Source organism: Balaenoptera musculus, chromosome 4, assembly GCF_009873245.2.
Source record: "Balaenoptera musculus isolate JJ_BM4_2016_0621 chromosome 4, mBalMus1.pri.v3, whole genome shotgun sequence".
Lineage (NCBI taxonomy): Eukaryota > Metazoa > Chordata > Mammalia > Artiodactyla > Balaenopteridae > Balaenoptera > Balaenoptera musculus.
In genome coordinates, this window is record NC_045788.1 from 26,551,851 (window position 1) to 26,569,794 (window position 17,944).

General features: G+C 37.1%; 1 protein-coding gene across 1 annotated transcript in view; it reads right to left on the bottom strand.

Moving 5' to 3' along the window:
- The window catches only part of PLOD2 (procollagen-lysine,2-oxoglutarate 5-dioxygenase 2), a 107,739-nt gene that overhangs the window by 65,028 nt on the left and 24,767 nt on the right, over nt 1-17,944 (bottom strand). The window contains exon 2 of the mRNA XM_036850206.1: nt 2,019-2,110. Coding sequence (XP_036706101.1) covers nt 2,019-2,110 — 92 coding nt within the window. The remainder of the gene's footprint in view (nt 1-2,018; nt 2,111-17,944) is intronic.

The following is a 17,944-nucleotide window of genomic DNA, read 5'->3' on the forward strand; positions in this document are numbered from 1 at the left end:
GGCTGTGAGGGAGCAGGAGGCAGTTCTATGCCCCCTTCCACCATACACACACGCCTTGTATCTTAGTTTCACCAAAACAAAGTCTGAAGTTCCCCAAATAAGGATCTACTAAAAGATTTGTGAAATTCAGGGGGAATGAAATTAAGAATAAATACAAAAGAAAAAGATCAAATTAATTTAGAAAATAAATATTATTAGTTCCAAAGTTACTTAACATTGAGCCAAATACAAGAGCTCGTGGGGTTCCCAGCCTCAAATCTCTAGTGAGCACTTCATCACTACTTATACTGAAGGGATAAATGTTAACTCAAACTGTGGCAGGCATCTGGATTCATAAGGGGGCTAGTTTAATAGAATTATTTGTTTTTGCCCTAAATGACCTCCTCTGGCCCTAAGATTTGTTACATTTCTGTTCTACAACCCTTCTGGACTTCTCCAATATTGCAGTCATACCAGACCTAAGTGCTTCTGAGCGCCTACTCTGTGCAGCACTGTGTTGATTAAGCTCTAGTCTCTGTTTTCTATCCACAGCATCTGTGTGTCTAACTTTGGTATGCATCAGAATCACGTGGAGGGTTCGTTAAAACACAGACTGCTGGTCCCTTCTCCCAGGGTCTGCGATTCAGTAAGTGAGGGTGCGCCTAAGAATCCTCATTCCTATTTCCCAGATGATGCTGATGCTGGTGGTCTGGGTCCACACTTTGAGAACCACTGCATTTCACAATGGAAAGACAGCAGGAAGATCAAAAACTCCAGAGTCAGTCAAACGGGGCTGGGGTCCAACATTTGACGCCTTACAGGTGCATACCCTGGAGCAAGTTTTCCTCACTAATACGTAAAGTAATACCTACCTTACATGGTTTATACAACGAATCAACAGCATACCATATATGAAGGTCCTAACACAGTGCCTCACATGTAAAAAATATTCCACACTCTCCCCTTGAGATGCCCCTCATTGGATTTCAGCATTATTTTACCCTGATTTTTCTTTCATATTGCCCCCTATCAATGCATACTACAATATTTCCCTTCTAACAAACTTCTCTAACATATTTCTCATTTATCCTACATTAAACATCTACATCTCTTTTCTAGCAAAGTTAGCCTCTTTAATAGTTATTCTATATTAATAACATCTGTACCTAGTCTTCCAGTGGCTAGGTAGCAAATATTACCTTTTTTGTGCATTACATTCTGAAACAGCTCAGTTCTTCCCTAGGCAAAAAAGCAATTTTTCTCTCCCTTTTTTTTTTTTGTTTTGCTGTTTTGTTTTGTAAATGTACTAAGTTTATTTGTTTTCCTACCTGGGATATTTCCCTATTCTCCTCTGCATGTGAAAAAGACCTGGATGACACAGCCTAATTTCTATTAGAAAATAAATAAGTTTTTTTGTTTGTTTTTTTTTTAAAGGCAGGCCTTTCACAGCTCAGTTTACTAGTCCTACCAAATACCCCAGGTTTCCTCTGATCATTTATCAGTGAGCTATTTCCCTGGAGATAAGTCTTCTAAAACCCTTTTATACTTTTATAATGTTATTAAATTCCTCTGAAACAAACAAACAAAAAAACAGGAAAAGCACCTCTCAATACGGGAACAGAAAAGGTATCTCCTTCACAGTAATGTTTCCAATTCTCAGGGTAGACAAACCCATTACAGAAAAAAATTCTTCAAAGTAAGTGAAAAAAACTACTGTCAAATCTTATTATGTTGTACCTGTACATGATCCCCCAAAAGAAATATAAGTATAAATATATTTTTCTGTTGTTTTACAGAACATGTTTACACAAAGCATTAGCAAATATTAAGAAATTATTGTCTGAGTGGCAGAGTATTAATAAGGCCAAAACGTATCTTTAAAACAACCAATTATAGGTAAACTGACACCGTTATGTAACCCAACTTCATCATCCTTCTGGGGATTGCAGATCATGTTGTGGTTGTTATTGTTGTTGTTATGAAAAATGTACTTCTGGCACATATTCTAACATCTCCATGAACTAAAAGAGATACCATACCTTCACAGTATAATTGAAGTATTTGGCTGACTGCATAAATCGATGGAATCCATCACTTTCTTTTGTTGCTACAGTTATGACTAATAATTTATCTGCAAAGACAGGGGGAATAACATAAGACAATTTACCAACAGGCTAACTCCTCACACTTTACAGATCACCGCAGTGATTAGAGACCTCATTAAACCTATGGGAATGTTCTGGTTTGTTCATCTACATGAGGCTAAACAAAGAGCTGTTGAAAAATTAGGCAATTAAAATTGGTTATATTACTGCCAAATGACAGACTGCCAAATAATGAATTATTTTAATGGTAAAAAAGTGCATTTATTTTTAAGGTGAAGCATGCCCTCAACAGAGGATTTCAACACTAAGAGAAACACGTCCATAAAATGCACAAAGTTTTTATCTGTAAAGACAAACTCTCCTAAATGTTATCTAATCAACAAGGTTCACTGTCACCTATAAGTCATCACTGATTTATTACACACATCAGTGAGTCCAAAAGCACATTATATTCCTCAAAGCACATGTACAAAAAGAAGAGATCCAATCGTGAGACTGATCCTAATTTTTTAAAATAAATTATGATGAATTGGGAACAAATATTTAGAAAGAGAATCTTAATTTTTTCCTCCTATCAATGAATTTTTGTATATGGGAAGTCTATAAAATCCACATTTACACCACCTTCAGTGCTTTGTTTTTTCTTTAAAGAATAAAAGGAACTAAAATCAGCACTGCCCTGGTAAATACAGCTTTGAGTCACCATTTTATAATGAATTATTTTCAATCTAACAAAACACCTCTTCTTAGTAGAAGTAGATAGATTTAAGGAGTCACTTCAAAATACCTGTAGAAGCTATTAAGGACAATGGTTATTGGGAAAAGACATGTTGGAAAAATGCATAAAAGAAACAAGTGCATCAGAAAATGCCAAAGGTTAGCAGCCAGGGCATTTTTTTTTAACCTTAGGATATAGGAGGACCAAAGGACTAAGAAAACAAAATTAACATCTTTTTAACATTCTAGACACCGAGTTATATCATCTGACTCTCACTTGATTGTTACCAATAAGAAAAAAGTCAGATAGTGTTAAGTATCCCTTAAACAGTAGACAATCATTGAAAATGAAATATATAGCATTAATGTATTATAGGAATCAATTAAAAACAATTTCATATGACCCAAGGTAATCATCAAATTTTGAAAATACTTTAAACAAGATACACATACGTATAAGACACATAAAGAAAGAAATTCAAACAAGTCAACCAAAAAAAGGAAAACATTTTCATGAAAATAAATATTAACATTCTTAGATATTTTTCTAGAAATATGTATTTCTCACATAACTTTCACCATTATGAGAAGTAGATATTTAAGGAAAAATAAAAGTCATTTTCATTAAAGCTGTCAGGGCTGAAGCAAATATATTTTAAGAGTACTTTTTCAATTAACTATTCTTTAAAAAACAAAATTTCATTTGTAAAGTTTCAAACAGGGCTTAATCAACTAAGAAAACTTGACCTATTTATCATTTACAATAAATTTTGAAATAGGCAATACAAGATTTTATTTCATAAGAGTAAAAGGAATACTTTTGAAGTCTCTTTTCTGCGTAATAAAATGACTAAAGATAGCTTTCTTTCTTAACTTTTTCTACACAAAAAAAGTTTATAGATTTTGCCTGGACAGATTTTTATACTTATAATTTCCAGTACAAAATTAACAGCAAGGATTTTATCATCCTTAATAGGAAAAGTAATGGGAATATATGTATACATATAGCTGATTCACTTTGTTATACAGCACAAACTAACACACCATTGTAAAGCAAGTATACTCCAATAAAGACGTTCAAAAAAAAAAAGAAAAGTAACGTTGGCCAGACCCTTGGGTAGACAGAAATGTTATGGAATCTAATGACTCAGAAGGCAAACCTAAAAATATGTAGTCTGACGGTGTCTGGCAAGCCTATGCCAAATAAGGACTCCTGTTGCTTCAGTACTGTTGCTAATTACAAAAAAGCAAAACCAAGTAATAAATAAGTAATTCTGTCAAAGGCAGGCCTGTTCAATAACATTACGTAGAAACTTTTGTTTCTTCTTACCTGCTGTTCACTATGGTGACTGTGATGAGAAATAAATCTTACTCAACTGGGGAAATAAAAGAAGAAAGTGCTGACGTGCACCACTCACAAGTTCTTGCCAACCAGTTCAACAGTCCAACTTGTTCACCATCTATGAAGTATGCGTGTCAAAAAATTTAACCTACAGTTGACACATACTTTAGATTCCACTAAAATTTATACCACAAATTTATCAGAAATATAAGGACAGAAGACAACTGATCTACAGAATCAATGGCAAAAGAGAAAAAAGGAAAGGGAAACTATTATAGCATATCACCAGAATTGAGACAATTCAACCAAACATACATCATGGCCTTTATTTGGGTCCTGATCTGAAAAGTCAACTATAAAAGGGTATTTATGAGAAAATTAGGAAAATCTGAACACTAACTTGTATTTGTCAATATTACAGAATTATTGCTAATGTTTTAGCATGCTAATGGCATTGATATTTTTTAAAGAGTTCTTATAATTTAGGGACAAGTAATAAAGTATTTACTCAATGAAAGGAAGTAATGTTGGTGATTTGTTTTAAAATTATTAGGGGTAGATGGGAGACAATGGAGGAAGAAGATAAAGAGTAAATAAGACTGCCCACGTATGATGACTATTAAAAGTGGGTTCCATTTATAAATGTTTGGAAAGCCCTACAATTAAAAAAAGAGAGAGTTCAACTTTATGCACAATCCTTAATCTTCCAATCAGAAAAATATTCAATATAAAACTCTTTTCAACAATCTGAATCATCTAAGTAAAAGGAAAAACAGAATAGACAGAAGAAATTTTCTAACTAGACAATATTATAATTTAAACAACTATAATTAGTACCCAATCCACCCACAACAACCAAAAGGATCAAGTGAGATGATTGAAGAAATGGGCTTGAATAATGGGTACCCATCAACCACTACCAAAACTAGTCTAAGATGGTGTCAAAGAAAAGATAAATGGAAGCCCAACTGTGACCAAACGTAAACTCTAAAGCCACTGCCTGACTCTTAGAAAAGTTAATACAGTTTGCATGAGCAAGAAACATGTAAGGCATCTATAGAGTGTGGTCTATTACAACAACCATTTATCAAATGAAAATCACATCATAGCAAAAAAAAAAAAAACAAACCTTCTGTAATCATATTTACAAAGTCCCTCAAAATACCTAGCACTGGGGCTTCCCTGGTGGCGCAGTGGTTGAGAATCTGCCTGCCAACGCAGGGGACACAGGTTCGAGCCCTGGTCTGGGAAGATCCCACATGCCGTGGAGCAACTGGGCCCGTGAGCCACAATTACTGAGCCTGTGTGTCTGGAGCCTGTGCTCCGCAACAAGAGAGGCCGCGATAGTGAGAAGCCCACGCACCGCGATGAAGAGTGGCCCCCGCCTGTCACAACTAGAAGACCTCGCACAGAAACGAAGACCCAACACAGCCATAAATAAATAAATAAATAAAATTTAAAAAAAAAAATACCTAGCACCATAGTAAGGTTTAATAAATATTTGTTAAGTGGCTTAATATTTAGCCCCCTATGAAAATTTAGATGAATAACAGAATTTCTCCAAAAATCTAAATCTTTTTTATTTAGAAAGGCAAAAAAACAAAAAACACCCCGCTATGTTCTTTCTTACTAATGAACTTACAGCTCTGGGGAGGAAAAATGGCATTGTTAGTTAGTCTTTTTTTTTTTTTTTCTCCAAATAGTTGTTGACATAATACCAGAATTCATCAATTTTTAGAGCTGATCTAATTTTTCTTTCCAAAAACAAATCATGGCTTTAAAACAGGAAGTTTTTTGGCTAATATATCCTATCTACAAAATGCTAAAAAAGAAAAAAAAAAAAAAAAAATCAGCCCATAAATCCAGCTGAAATTCATTGTCTTAATAACAGGCATCACATTCAGTAACTCAGCGCCAGCCCAGCTGCCTTTGATCTCAACTCAGAGGGAGAATTCTCCTACTTCCCAAGAAACTTTCCCAGTCTTACTTTTAAATTTGCAAAAATCAAGAAAAATAATTCTACCACAGAAGGAGCTCTGAGTATATACTGTTCTTACTCTGTAATAACTCATTTTATGAAAGACGTGCCCTTCATCTGTAAGGATCAGTGGTGCTCAACTTTCTATTCAAGGAACACATTTTCTTAGGAATGGTTAGCATAGGGGCCAGCAAACTTTCACTGTAAAAGGCCACATAGTAAATATTTTAGGCTTTGTGGTCTACATACAATCTCTGTCACAATTCTCCTTTTTTCTTCCTTAAAACTTTTTTAAAATTAAAAAAAAATAATCCTTAGTTTTTTGGCTGGCTGTACAAGAACAGCCATGGGCCAGATTTGGCCTAAGGGTCATAGTTTGCCATTGTGGTTGGCCATAGGGATCTGACAACAAACTACTTGGGTTCCAGTTTCAGACCTACCATTTATTACTTGTTTGAAATTGGTCAGTTACTTAAACTCTGTGTCTCATCTGTTTCTCATCTATGTGTGTAATAATAGCACCTGATAGGCTTGCTGTGAGAATTAATGAGTTAATATATGTAAAGTGGATGATACACTTAAGTCCATACATATGTCTAATGACAGTATCTTATTATTTCCACTCAACAGATAAATGTGAAAGGGAGTTGATGTGCAAATCTCAGCAAGTTATGCAACTCAATCTTTTTCTCTACCAGAGTTATTCATTCAAGAACCAAATATTTCTTCCAACTCTCAAGATTTTATGATGCTAGTACAATACTGTCCCCTTACCCAAGGTTTCTGTTACCCACAGGGTCAATCATGGTCTGAAAATATTAAATGGAAAATTCCAAAAATAAATAACTTATAAGTTGTTTAAATTGCACACCATTCTGAGTAGCATGGTAAAATCACTTGCCATCCCGTTCTGTCCTGCCTGGGATGTGAATCATCACTCTGTCCAGTGTATCCTGTCCATTAGTCACTTAGTAGCCATCTCAGTTATCAGATCCACTGTCACAGTATCACACTGCTTGTGTCCAAGTCACCCTTATTTTACTTAATAATGGCCCCAAAGCACAAGAGTAGTGATGCTGGTAATTCAAATAAGCCAAAGAAAGCTGTAAAGTGCTTCCTTTAAATGAAAAGGTGAATGTTCTTGATTTAATAAGGAAAAGGAAAGCACATGCTGAGGTTGCTAAGATCTACGCTAGGAACAAACCTATCTGTGAAACTGTGAAGAAAGAAAAAGAAATTCATGCTAGATTTGCTGTCTTGCCTCAAACTGTAAAAGTCATGGCCACAGTGCATGGTAAGTGCTTAATTAAGATAAAAAGGCATTAACTTTATACAATAAGATATTTTGAGAGAAACCACATTCACATAACTTTCATCACAGTATATTGTTATAACTGTCTATTTTATTATTAGTTATTGTTGTTAATCTCTTAACTGTGTCTGATCTGTAAATTAAACTTTATCATAGATATGTATGTACAGGAAAAAACAGAGTATATATAGGATTAGGTACTATCCACAATTTCAGGCATCCACTGGGGGTCTTGGAATTTATCTGCCACAGATAAGGGGTGGAGGCAACTGTAATGGGGGAAAAAAATCTATGTAAAAACAGTTCAATTTAAACTGTGCACTAAAATAATTTAGCAAGTAACTGCAGATACACCTTCTCAAATCTTTTCATTTCTCTCCACCTCCAAGCAAGCTAACTCAAATCACGATCATCACTAGCCCAGGTTTCCACAATAGCCTCCTAAATCCCACTATACCCACTCCAATCATATCTTTACAAAGCTGACTTAATCTTTTCAAAAAAATTAGATATCTAATCATGTCACCCCATTGCTAAACATCCTTAAATGATTTTCCATTGCTCTTAGCACTGTGGCCAAGCTACTTTACCTCAATGTGGTCCTTGACTACCTCTATCCTCTTTAATCTCACCCACTACCTCTCTGCCCTTTGCTCTCTCTGCTCCAACTGCACAGTTTTTCTTTCAGTTCTCCAACAATGCCTGCTCCCTCCCACCCTGAGGAGAAGAGCCTATGCAAAACCTTTATCTAATGTCACCTCTGATCTCTTGATGCAGACACTGCCTGTTCAATTCATTGAGATTCTTACACATATGCCATTTCCTTGGGGGAAACTTCCCTGACCTACTCAAGTATGTCAGTGCCCATTATACATTTTCACTGCATTCTCTACCTCTCTTTTGGAGCACTTATGACAAATTGTATTTACATATTAATTTGCATGATTATTATTCAAGATTAAAGTCTCTTTCTCTGACTAGACTGTAAATTCCAGAAAGGCAGGATGTTTTTTGCTCAGCACTACACACCTCCAGGACCTATCAAAGTGTTTAGCATATAGTAGATTCTTAATAAATATTTGTTGAATGAGTGGATTCAGGAACAGGGGATGTTATATTTTATCTGTGTGGGTGTATAAAATAATTTGTTCCCAACAAAATCCTTATGTAGTTTGCATTATTACATCCAACTCATAGATGAAGAAAATAAGGTTAAATAGGTTAACTTAGCCAAAGTCACCCAACAAGTTACTAGCAAAGCTGGAAGTGGAACTTTGGGTATTCCTCAAAGTCCGTTTCTTTCCAATGTTTCATGTGGCCTCACTTGGTGGTAAGAGGTCAAGAGGCTAGAATCTGTTTAAAATTAAAATTAAAATCTGTTTAAATGTACAGAAAAGAGATAACATAGCAAGCCTAAGACTTCAATCTTAGTTTGCAGGATTGATTCTCAGCTGGCGTCTGGAAAGCTGGATTTGGAGAGGATTCCCACCATTCCCAGATAAGAACAGCTCATTGTATCTGAATTGCACAAACAAGGTATTTATGCTGAACACCAGCTTTACTTCTAGGAGATCGGAATTCTGGTACAGAGGTTGCCTCTATGACCAGCCCCAAATAAAAACCTTAGGCACTGAGTCTCTAATGAGCTTTCCCAACAAATAACATTTCACATGTGTTGTCACAACTAGTTGCTGGAGGAATTAAGCTAATCCTCTGTGACTCCACTGGAAAAAGACTCTTGGAAGCTGTGTCTGGTTCCCCTGGACTTTGCCTATGTGCCTTTTCCCTTTGCTGACTTTGCTTGGTATTCTTTCAATGTAAAAAGTCATAGCTATCAATATGATGATATGCTGAATCATCTGTGTCCTCCTACTGAATTGCTGAACCTGGAAATTGTCTTGGGGATAGCTGACCCATTATGCTTCTAGCTACAGGCAGCACTTCTTCATCTGAAAGAGACACTATGGGCCTAATTGATTATGTCTGATACATGGCTGAGTTTTACATTCTGGGCTCAGAGACCAGGCTAGAGACATACAGCAAAGACTCCAAATAGACTCCATAAAGGAAATATTTGGTAGATAAGACAATCATACCCTGCTCCTCCACTGATTGAGAAGCATTTCATTTTAACATAACATTACTCAAATACAAACTCAAAAATGAGCCAATGTGTGAGACTGCTGACCAAAACAAACAAATAAACAAAAACACAATCTTAACGAAAGAGGTGACGATCCCACTGTAACCTGTGCAGTTCATGTACAAGACATTATCGGACGTTTGGCCTGCTACATTAAGGAGAACTTTGACAAACATGGAGTTTGACCAGCATGGTTAGAGGTTTGGCAATCATTTCACATACTGAATAATTGAGGAAGTGAGAATTTTTCTACCTGAAATAAAAGATTCACCACCTCTCTACCTCACCATGTTTGAAGAGGAAAAAAAAAAAAAAATGGATTTCCTCTATTTTATTTTCAAAGAGATAATTGGCTAGGGGAAGAATTAATGGAGAGGAGGCAAATTTTCTATCAATACTGTCTTACTCTGTTCAGGCTGCTATAACAAAATACCACAGACGTGGTAGCTTATAAACAGCAGAAGTTTATTCCTCCCAGTTCTGGAGGCCGGATGTCCAAGATCACAGCACCAGAATGAACATGTTCTGGTGAAGGCTCTCTTCTTGGCTCATAGCCAGCACCTTCTCCCTGTGTCCTCACACGGTGGAAGGGGCCAGGGACTCTGTGGGATCTCTTTTATAAGAACACTAATCCCATTCATGAAGGCTCCGCCCTCATGACCTAAGTGTCTCCTATAGGCTCCACCTCATCGTCTTCAGATGTTAGGATTTCAACATATGAATTTTAGGGAGACACAAACATTCAGACCATTATAGTTACCAACCTGTTGACTAAAAAATATGGCTATTTTATGAAACACTTTCATCCATGGGAACTGTTATAGTGGGCAAATAAGAATAAGCTTTGGTCTCTGGATATTAGCTTAAGCAGACCTTCTAATGAATATCTTTCTCACAAATGGGATCGAATATTTCATAGTATAAGCGCCTTCATAATTTTATCATGGTGAAAGGGGATGGGGTATCTTTGGGACCTCTTTTATAAGAGCACTAACCCAATTCATGATGACTCTACCCTCATGACTTAAGGATCTGCCAAAGACCTTTGCGGGTGAGGATTTCAATATACGAATTTTGGGTGGCCACAAATATTCAGGTCGTAGCAAATACAAAGTACAGTTAAAAGCACCCAGAATGAATAGACTGTCTTGGAAAAGCAGCATTTCCTATCTTTACAAGTATTAATATAAATAGCACAGGACCATTTTCCAGAATTTATGACTTGGAGAGCACAACTGATCCCTTCAAAAGTTATGAGATGCATACCTTGAATGTAATTTTAATGTCAAAGGAAAAAGGATCTGCCCTCTTCAAGCCAGAGCTGACTCAAATCTGTTGAATTCCAAGGGTTCAAAGGTTGCAGCAGGACTTCCCTGGTGGTGCAGTCGTTAAGAATCCACCTGTCAATGGAGGGGACACAGGTTCGAGCCCTGGTCCGGGAAGATCCCACATGCCGCGGAGCAACTAAACCCGTGCACCACAACTACTGAGCCTGCGCTCTAGAACCCGCGAGCCACAGCTACTGCGCCTGCGTGCCGCAACTACTGAGGCCCGCGCACCTAGAGCCCGTGCTCCGCAACAAGAGAAGCCACCGCAATGAGAAGCCTGTGCACCGCAACGAAGAGTAGCCCCCACTCGCGGCAGCTAAAGAAAGCCCCTGTGCAGCAAAGACCCAATGCAGCCAAAAATAAATTAATTTAAAAAAAAAAAAAAAGGTTGCAGCAACCTCCAAAATAGAAAGATGTACCAGTAATGAGAACCTCCTTTGAGTGGGATGATATAACCCATCTGCTGGCCAAATGCTTTAGCAGACAGTATGAACCGCCTGCCAGAAATTTGGTCCCAAGGTTGTACGGTTTGTTCAAACAAATTATTGTGTTTGGTTTACAATCTGATCTACTGCTCTTTATTCCATATTATGCATAGGCACTAAAAGTATTTCCCAGACTCATCAGCAAAGGGCATCAATAATAAAGTTAATTACCAGAACAAAACAGCAGGGGCTGAGATCATATACTCCTGCTAATTCACCTACAAATGGAAAAAAAAAAAAAAAAAACCACACAAAAAAACAGTTGTCCTAGGGCAGAGAACATCCTGAGATGCACCTGTGGTCCATGTGAGACAAAGCTGCAAGGGTGAGGTGCCTGAGCCAAGATGACCTTTATTTCTCGATAATGGAAAACAAAAAAATCTTTTTAAAGACGTCTGCTTAACCTAGAGGAATGAAAATAAATCAATGTGGGACGCAAAATTAAAAGCAGACCTGACAAAGTGTGGAGGGGCTGAAAGGAAACAAATGAAAAGTCGTAACTGTAATTCATCATCTTCAACTACACAGAAACATTTGCTTCTCCCACTCCACATTGCCATGGACACATTATAATTATATATACTTTAAGAGGGCATTTTCCATTGTACCCAGGTAGCATAAAATGAGTACAATTAATCTGAGCAGCAGCCCATCCTCACCTGCCTTGAGAGTTTTATGGCATCTTTTCTGGCAGTTCAGAATCCTCCACCACAACTTGCTAGTTCCCCACAATGTCCAACAAGTTGAAGCTGCCATATAAAAGATTACTATAAAACCAAATCAGCACATTAGACATTTCAGGGACATAAAATTAAATGTAGATGATGTGACATCTACAACTATAAATACCTTCTCCTATGGAATTACTATAAGACTCCAAAATAAAGCTTTATTATTCACTTTGTGTTATAAAATGTCATAAACTATCATCTTTATATGAGAAGTGTCTTATTTTTTTGGAGTATATCCCAGAAAATAAAAGAAATATTCTAGTATTCACTATGCCAAGTTAGAGATTAAAACAATATATTTGTATTACACATGACTGCTTTTTCCTTCTCCAGCCACTTTTTGTAATTTAATTTTTGGACTGGGTGATAAAGTAGGAAATGATATTCTTTCCCAGCCCTTTCTCCCAGACATATAGCTGACCTTCCCTCAGGAGATACCGATGATATTGTTCTTATGGATGCTTCAAGAGATGTCAATGCATACAATACCAAACACTTTATAATCTATACCCCATTTTGCTTTTCTTTTCTCAATTTATTTACACTTAAAAAAAAAAACAGTTCGCCAGTTTCTTCAACCCCTCAACTCCCCAACTTTTGGCAATCACGTATCTGTTCTCTGTATCCATGAACATATATATATATGTGTACATATATATGTGTGTGTATATATATGTATATATGTATGTGTATATATATATATTGTGTGTATGTATAAATATACATATGTTTTAAGATTCCACATGTGACAGCAAACAGTATTTGTCCTTCTCTGTCTAACTTATTTCATTTAGCACAATGCCCTCAAGGTCCATCCATGTTGTCACAAATGGGAGGATTTCATTCTTCTCTATGGCTGAGTAATAATATTTCATCGTATATATGTACCACAATTTCTTTATCCGTTCATCTATCGATGGAAACTTAGGCTGCTCCAAAATCTTGGCTATGGTAAATACTGCTGTGATGAACTTGACTGTGCACATAGCTTTTCGAATTAGTGTTTTCATTTTCTTCATATAAATAACCAGAAGTGGAATTGCTGGATCATATGATAGCTCTATTTTTAATTTTTTGAAGAACCTCTATAATGTTTTCCATAGTGGCTGAACCAAATTGACATTCCCACCAACAATGCACAAGGGAACCTTTTCTCTTATTACAGTCTTTATTTTAAAGTCTACATTGTCTGATATAAGTACAGCTACTCCAGCTTTCTGGTGGTTTCCATTTACATGGAATATCTGGTTCTATCCCTTCACTTTCAGTTTGTGTGTTTCCTTACATCTAAATGAGCCTCTTGTAGGCAGCACATAGATGAGTCTTGGCCTGTTTTTTTTTTTATTCATTCAGGCACTTTATGTCTTTGGATCGGAGAATTTAATCCATTTAAAGTAATTATTGATAGGCATGTGCTTATTGCCATTTTGTTCATTGTTTTCTGGCTACTTTTGTAGTTAAATTTTTTTTTGCATCTTTTAAAAAGAATTTACATATCTTTGAGATATTTTCAAATGGAATCCGGCAGCACAGTATTCCATTACATGGATGAACCATAATTTAATTACCACCATGCTAGTGGCAGATATTAAATTATTTCCAATCTAATAATGTACTAAAAAAAATCTGCATTTGATAATGATGTACATAAGTAATTTCTTACATGTAAGATTGTATCTGTAGAATAAATTCAAAATAGAATTTCTGAGTCAAAAATTTCCTCCCATTCACTATCACTATTATCATTTGACTTTGCTTTGACATATGATTTCTGCCAGGCAAAATTTCTTTTCCTACAACATTGTTTTTATCCGCCATTAACTCTTACATTCCTAGGTTTGTGTTATACTTTAAAAAGTCTTTCCACGTTATAATTATAAAATAATTCTTCAATATTTTATTCCAGGTTTTTTATATTTTTTTTATATTTACTTTTTTTATCATGTGGCTGAAGTTGAACAAATGAAATGCTGAACCTGTTGAGGCTCTCTCTCATATTATTCCAAACAAGGAAGTCCTTGGGTTCCATTCTGAATTTTATAGATAGATAGATAGGTAGGTAGATAGATTGAATTTTTTTTAGAATTTCTTTTTTTAATCTCTCTCATTTTATTTTATTTTGTTTCATTTCATTTCATTTCAGTCCGCTCAGCATGCGGGATCTTAGTTCCCCGACCAGGGATCAAACCCGTGCTCCCTGCAGTGGAAGCGTGGAGTCCTAATCACTGGACAACCAGGAAATTCCCTCCATTCTGAATTATTAAAACCTATGTCAAATTAACACATTAATGTTTTAAAGAGAAATAGCAATTATTTCAACTATGATTGCAAGGTGACCTATGATTTTTTAAAGACAGAGAAAAAACAAAAAAATGTCTCAAAATATACAAATGCTGAGAACACTAAAAGTTAACAGGAACATAATACTGTCCCATAATTTGTTTTTTTGTAAGTAAAACTGGCTTTATAACACTATTTTGATTGGATATAAAGACCCACGTAAAAGGGTTCTCTACGTGCTCCTGTCTGCCACACTGACAAAAACTCCCTTAAGATGGAATTATCTCTGACCCAATCAGCTCCCTGTTGTCTAAGTGCCTGATATTCCTCCCTTCTTATTCCTTCTTTCAGTTTTGAATAGTGACTTTCTTGAATTCTGAACCAGGTCATGTGTTAAAAGGCATACATTGATGATTCTCACCGACAAGTCATTGTTGAACAGGTTTGTGGCTGATCAACCTCAGGACCTTGAGATAGCCAACCTCCCAGAATGGCCTCAGTCACATCAGTCACGGTTCATCAGAACCCCTGCACCACACTTCCAGATCTAGGTTAATTCCATAGGGGGGGATGGTGTGGTGTGGGTAAGCATGCACCTCAACATGGGGCTCAGAACTCTTGAAGGACAGCAGCAGAGGAAATTTACCCAATTGACCTTTCACCCTATCTCATGCAAAACAATATAAAGCCCTGAACATGTTAACTTTTCTAAGTTCACTGCCCACTATAATGTGTATGATAGGTCAGTTTTAACAGGAAGCCAAAGATCCTTCTGAACATGTGTTTATATTCTCCTGGTGCCTAAAGTACAGTTTAATTCAAGTTTGAAATTAGGGGAAAAAAATTCAAAAAGATTGGTATCATATAGCAAACACAATTATATGATTAAAATAAGTCCTTATAAAGAGCCAATTATTTTAAGTGTTTGATTTCAATCCATTATCATTCAGGCAATAAAGAGATAGAAACATGTATACTGGTACATTACCTGTGTTCAAGTAAAATATTTAATTTGATATGTAACACATAGTTGACACTTATTTGTTGACTTTAATGGTTTCTGTGATAACCGCCCCACCCCTACCCCTGGCCTCTAAACACCACCCCTGAGGCCATTTAACCTCCATCCAAGAGTTCACACCAACCTCTTCTCAGTCCTCAGGTTCTTCCATTCCAAGCTCTTCTGCAGAGACAGGTTCCTTTCCTTAATAACTGGGTTGTCTGTCCTTCACTTTTCCCATCAGTGATCAGATACCTATCATGACATATTATTTCAATAGACGACTAGAATCTGGTTTTGTACCTTCTTCCTCAATTTTAGGTCCTGTCAAAATATTCCAGTCTCAGAGCTGGCACGCCAAACGCTTACCAGGAAAGGCCATATGTGCTGCCTCAGACTTTGCATGGCTTACCATTCTCAAGATTTGCCCAGTGCTAATCTCACAACTTCCAAGTTCTCTGCTAACCTTCTACTGTCCAAAATTTACTCCACAAGAAGAAAATCTGAATCATGGACATAAGCATTCACTAACAGAGTTCCATTCCCCTGACTGTCCTTTATCCCGTAGACATGTTTCCTAGTTTCTTTTTCAGAGAAAAGTTTTTGTTTACTCATTCTTGGAACATTCTACCTCTGGCCCTCCTACACCCATTTTAGTTTCCTCCCATCTCTGGGGATTGCTGAACTGGTTCAACTGGTTCCTTAATTCAGACACTCCCAGTCTGGTCCATCATGCTGATGTCCTTGCCCAGCAGTTCTCAAACGTCAGCTTGCATCAGAAATACACAAAGCCTTATTAAAACATGCATTTCTGGACCACACCCCCAGAATTTTTGATTGTTATGTCTTAGGAGAGGTTCAGAAATAATTTCTGTACACCAGGCATCCACACCAGGAGATGCTGATAATGCTGAACAACGATCGCATTCTAAGAACTACATCCTAGGTAGGCCAGTGAATATACACACTTCAGTATCTCTAATTCTAGATAACAGCCCAATGAGGAGGTTAAACAATGAAGAAAGAAATCAAAAGTAGTTGGGGGGGTAGTGCCATAGAAGAAAAAAAATTTAGGGGGGCCTCAAAGATGGGATAAGACTTAGCTAGTCAGAAATGAGGAGGAAATAATAGTTTTCAGTATCCAGAATGACAGGAAATGGTTAATTGCAAATCGTAATTTAGGAGTGAGAGAGACCAGCTGGCAGCCGAGATGTGGCAGACCATGGAGGCCAAGGCCAAGGGCACCGAGCTCTGTAAGGGACAGGAATGCCACAGAAGGGTTTGAGCAGAGAATTAACATTATTAAGGTGCCATAATTTCATTCACTCCTTCAAAAAATATTTATTGTATGCCTACTATATGCCAGACACTGTTCGAGAGTTTGGGGATTCCAGAGTGGACACAAGAGACAAAAAATAAATCTTTGCCATCATGGAGTTTACATTCTAATGCAGGGGGACAAAAACCAAAACAAAAAATAACTTCATCTAACTTGCACGGCTAAAGAGAAAGGAGGAAGGGGCATAGGGAGTCTTGAATTGTTGGCATTTGGGACAGCATAATCAAGTTTCACGGAGAGGGTGATGTGAAGTGAAGGAAGTGAGTTAGCTCTGCAGGTATCTGAGGGGATGCTTTCCTGTTAAGTGGAAAGAACAAATACAAAGAATGAATGAGCCAGTTTCAGGACTCATACGTGCTTGGGGGAGAGTGGGGAGTACACTACAGGCACCAGAATACAGAGGAGACTAAGCAAGGGAGAAAATGAGATGTGTCCAGAAATCAGAGTGACGAGATTGTGCAGGGCCTAGGAGGTCATTGCAAAGACTGTGGCTTCTACTCCGAATGCAATGGGAAGCTCTTAGAGGATTTTGAGTCAAAGGATGACATAATAGTTGTTCAAATACTAATACTATTACTATTACAACTACCACTGCTGCTGCTGCTGATACTAATACTAATAATAGTGTCTACCATGTAGATACTATTAACTCTTTTAATCCATACACTACAGCTATTCCAATTTTATATTTAAATAGGTTGCCCAAGATTAAACACACCATAAATGTCAGGACCTAGATAAGAACCCAGACAGCCTAGCTCCAGAGTCTGTGCCCATAACTGCAATGCAATACTGCATTCCAAAATCTGACTAAAGTTTAACAGGTTCATTCTGGTTGCTATGACTGAAAGAGGTCAAGGGTAAAATTAGGAAGCCTGACTGGGAGAAAATTTACAACAATAATCTAGGCCATGGCACTTCCCTGGTGGTGCAGTGGTTGAGACTCGGCACGTCCAATGCAAGGGGGCCAGGTTCCATCCCTGCTCGTGGAGCTGGATCCCGCATGCCTGCCGCAACTGAGAGTTCACATGCCACAACTAAGAAGCCCGCATGCCACAACTAAGAAGCCCACATGCCGCAAATAAGGAGCTCACTTGCTGCAACTGGGACCCGGTGCAACCAAATAAATAATCTAGGCCACGGGGACATGCACCAAGGAGTAGCAGTAAAGAAGGTAAAAAGTGATCGGTCTGGATATGCTTTGA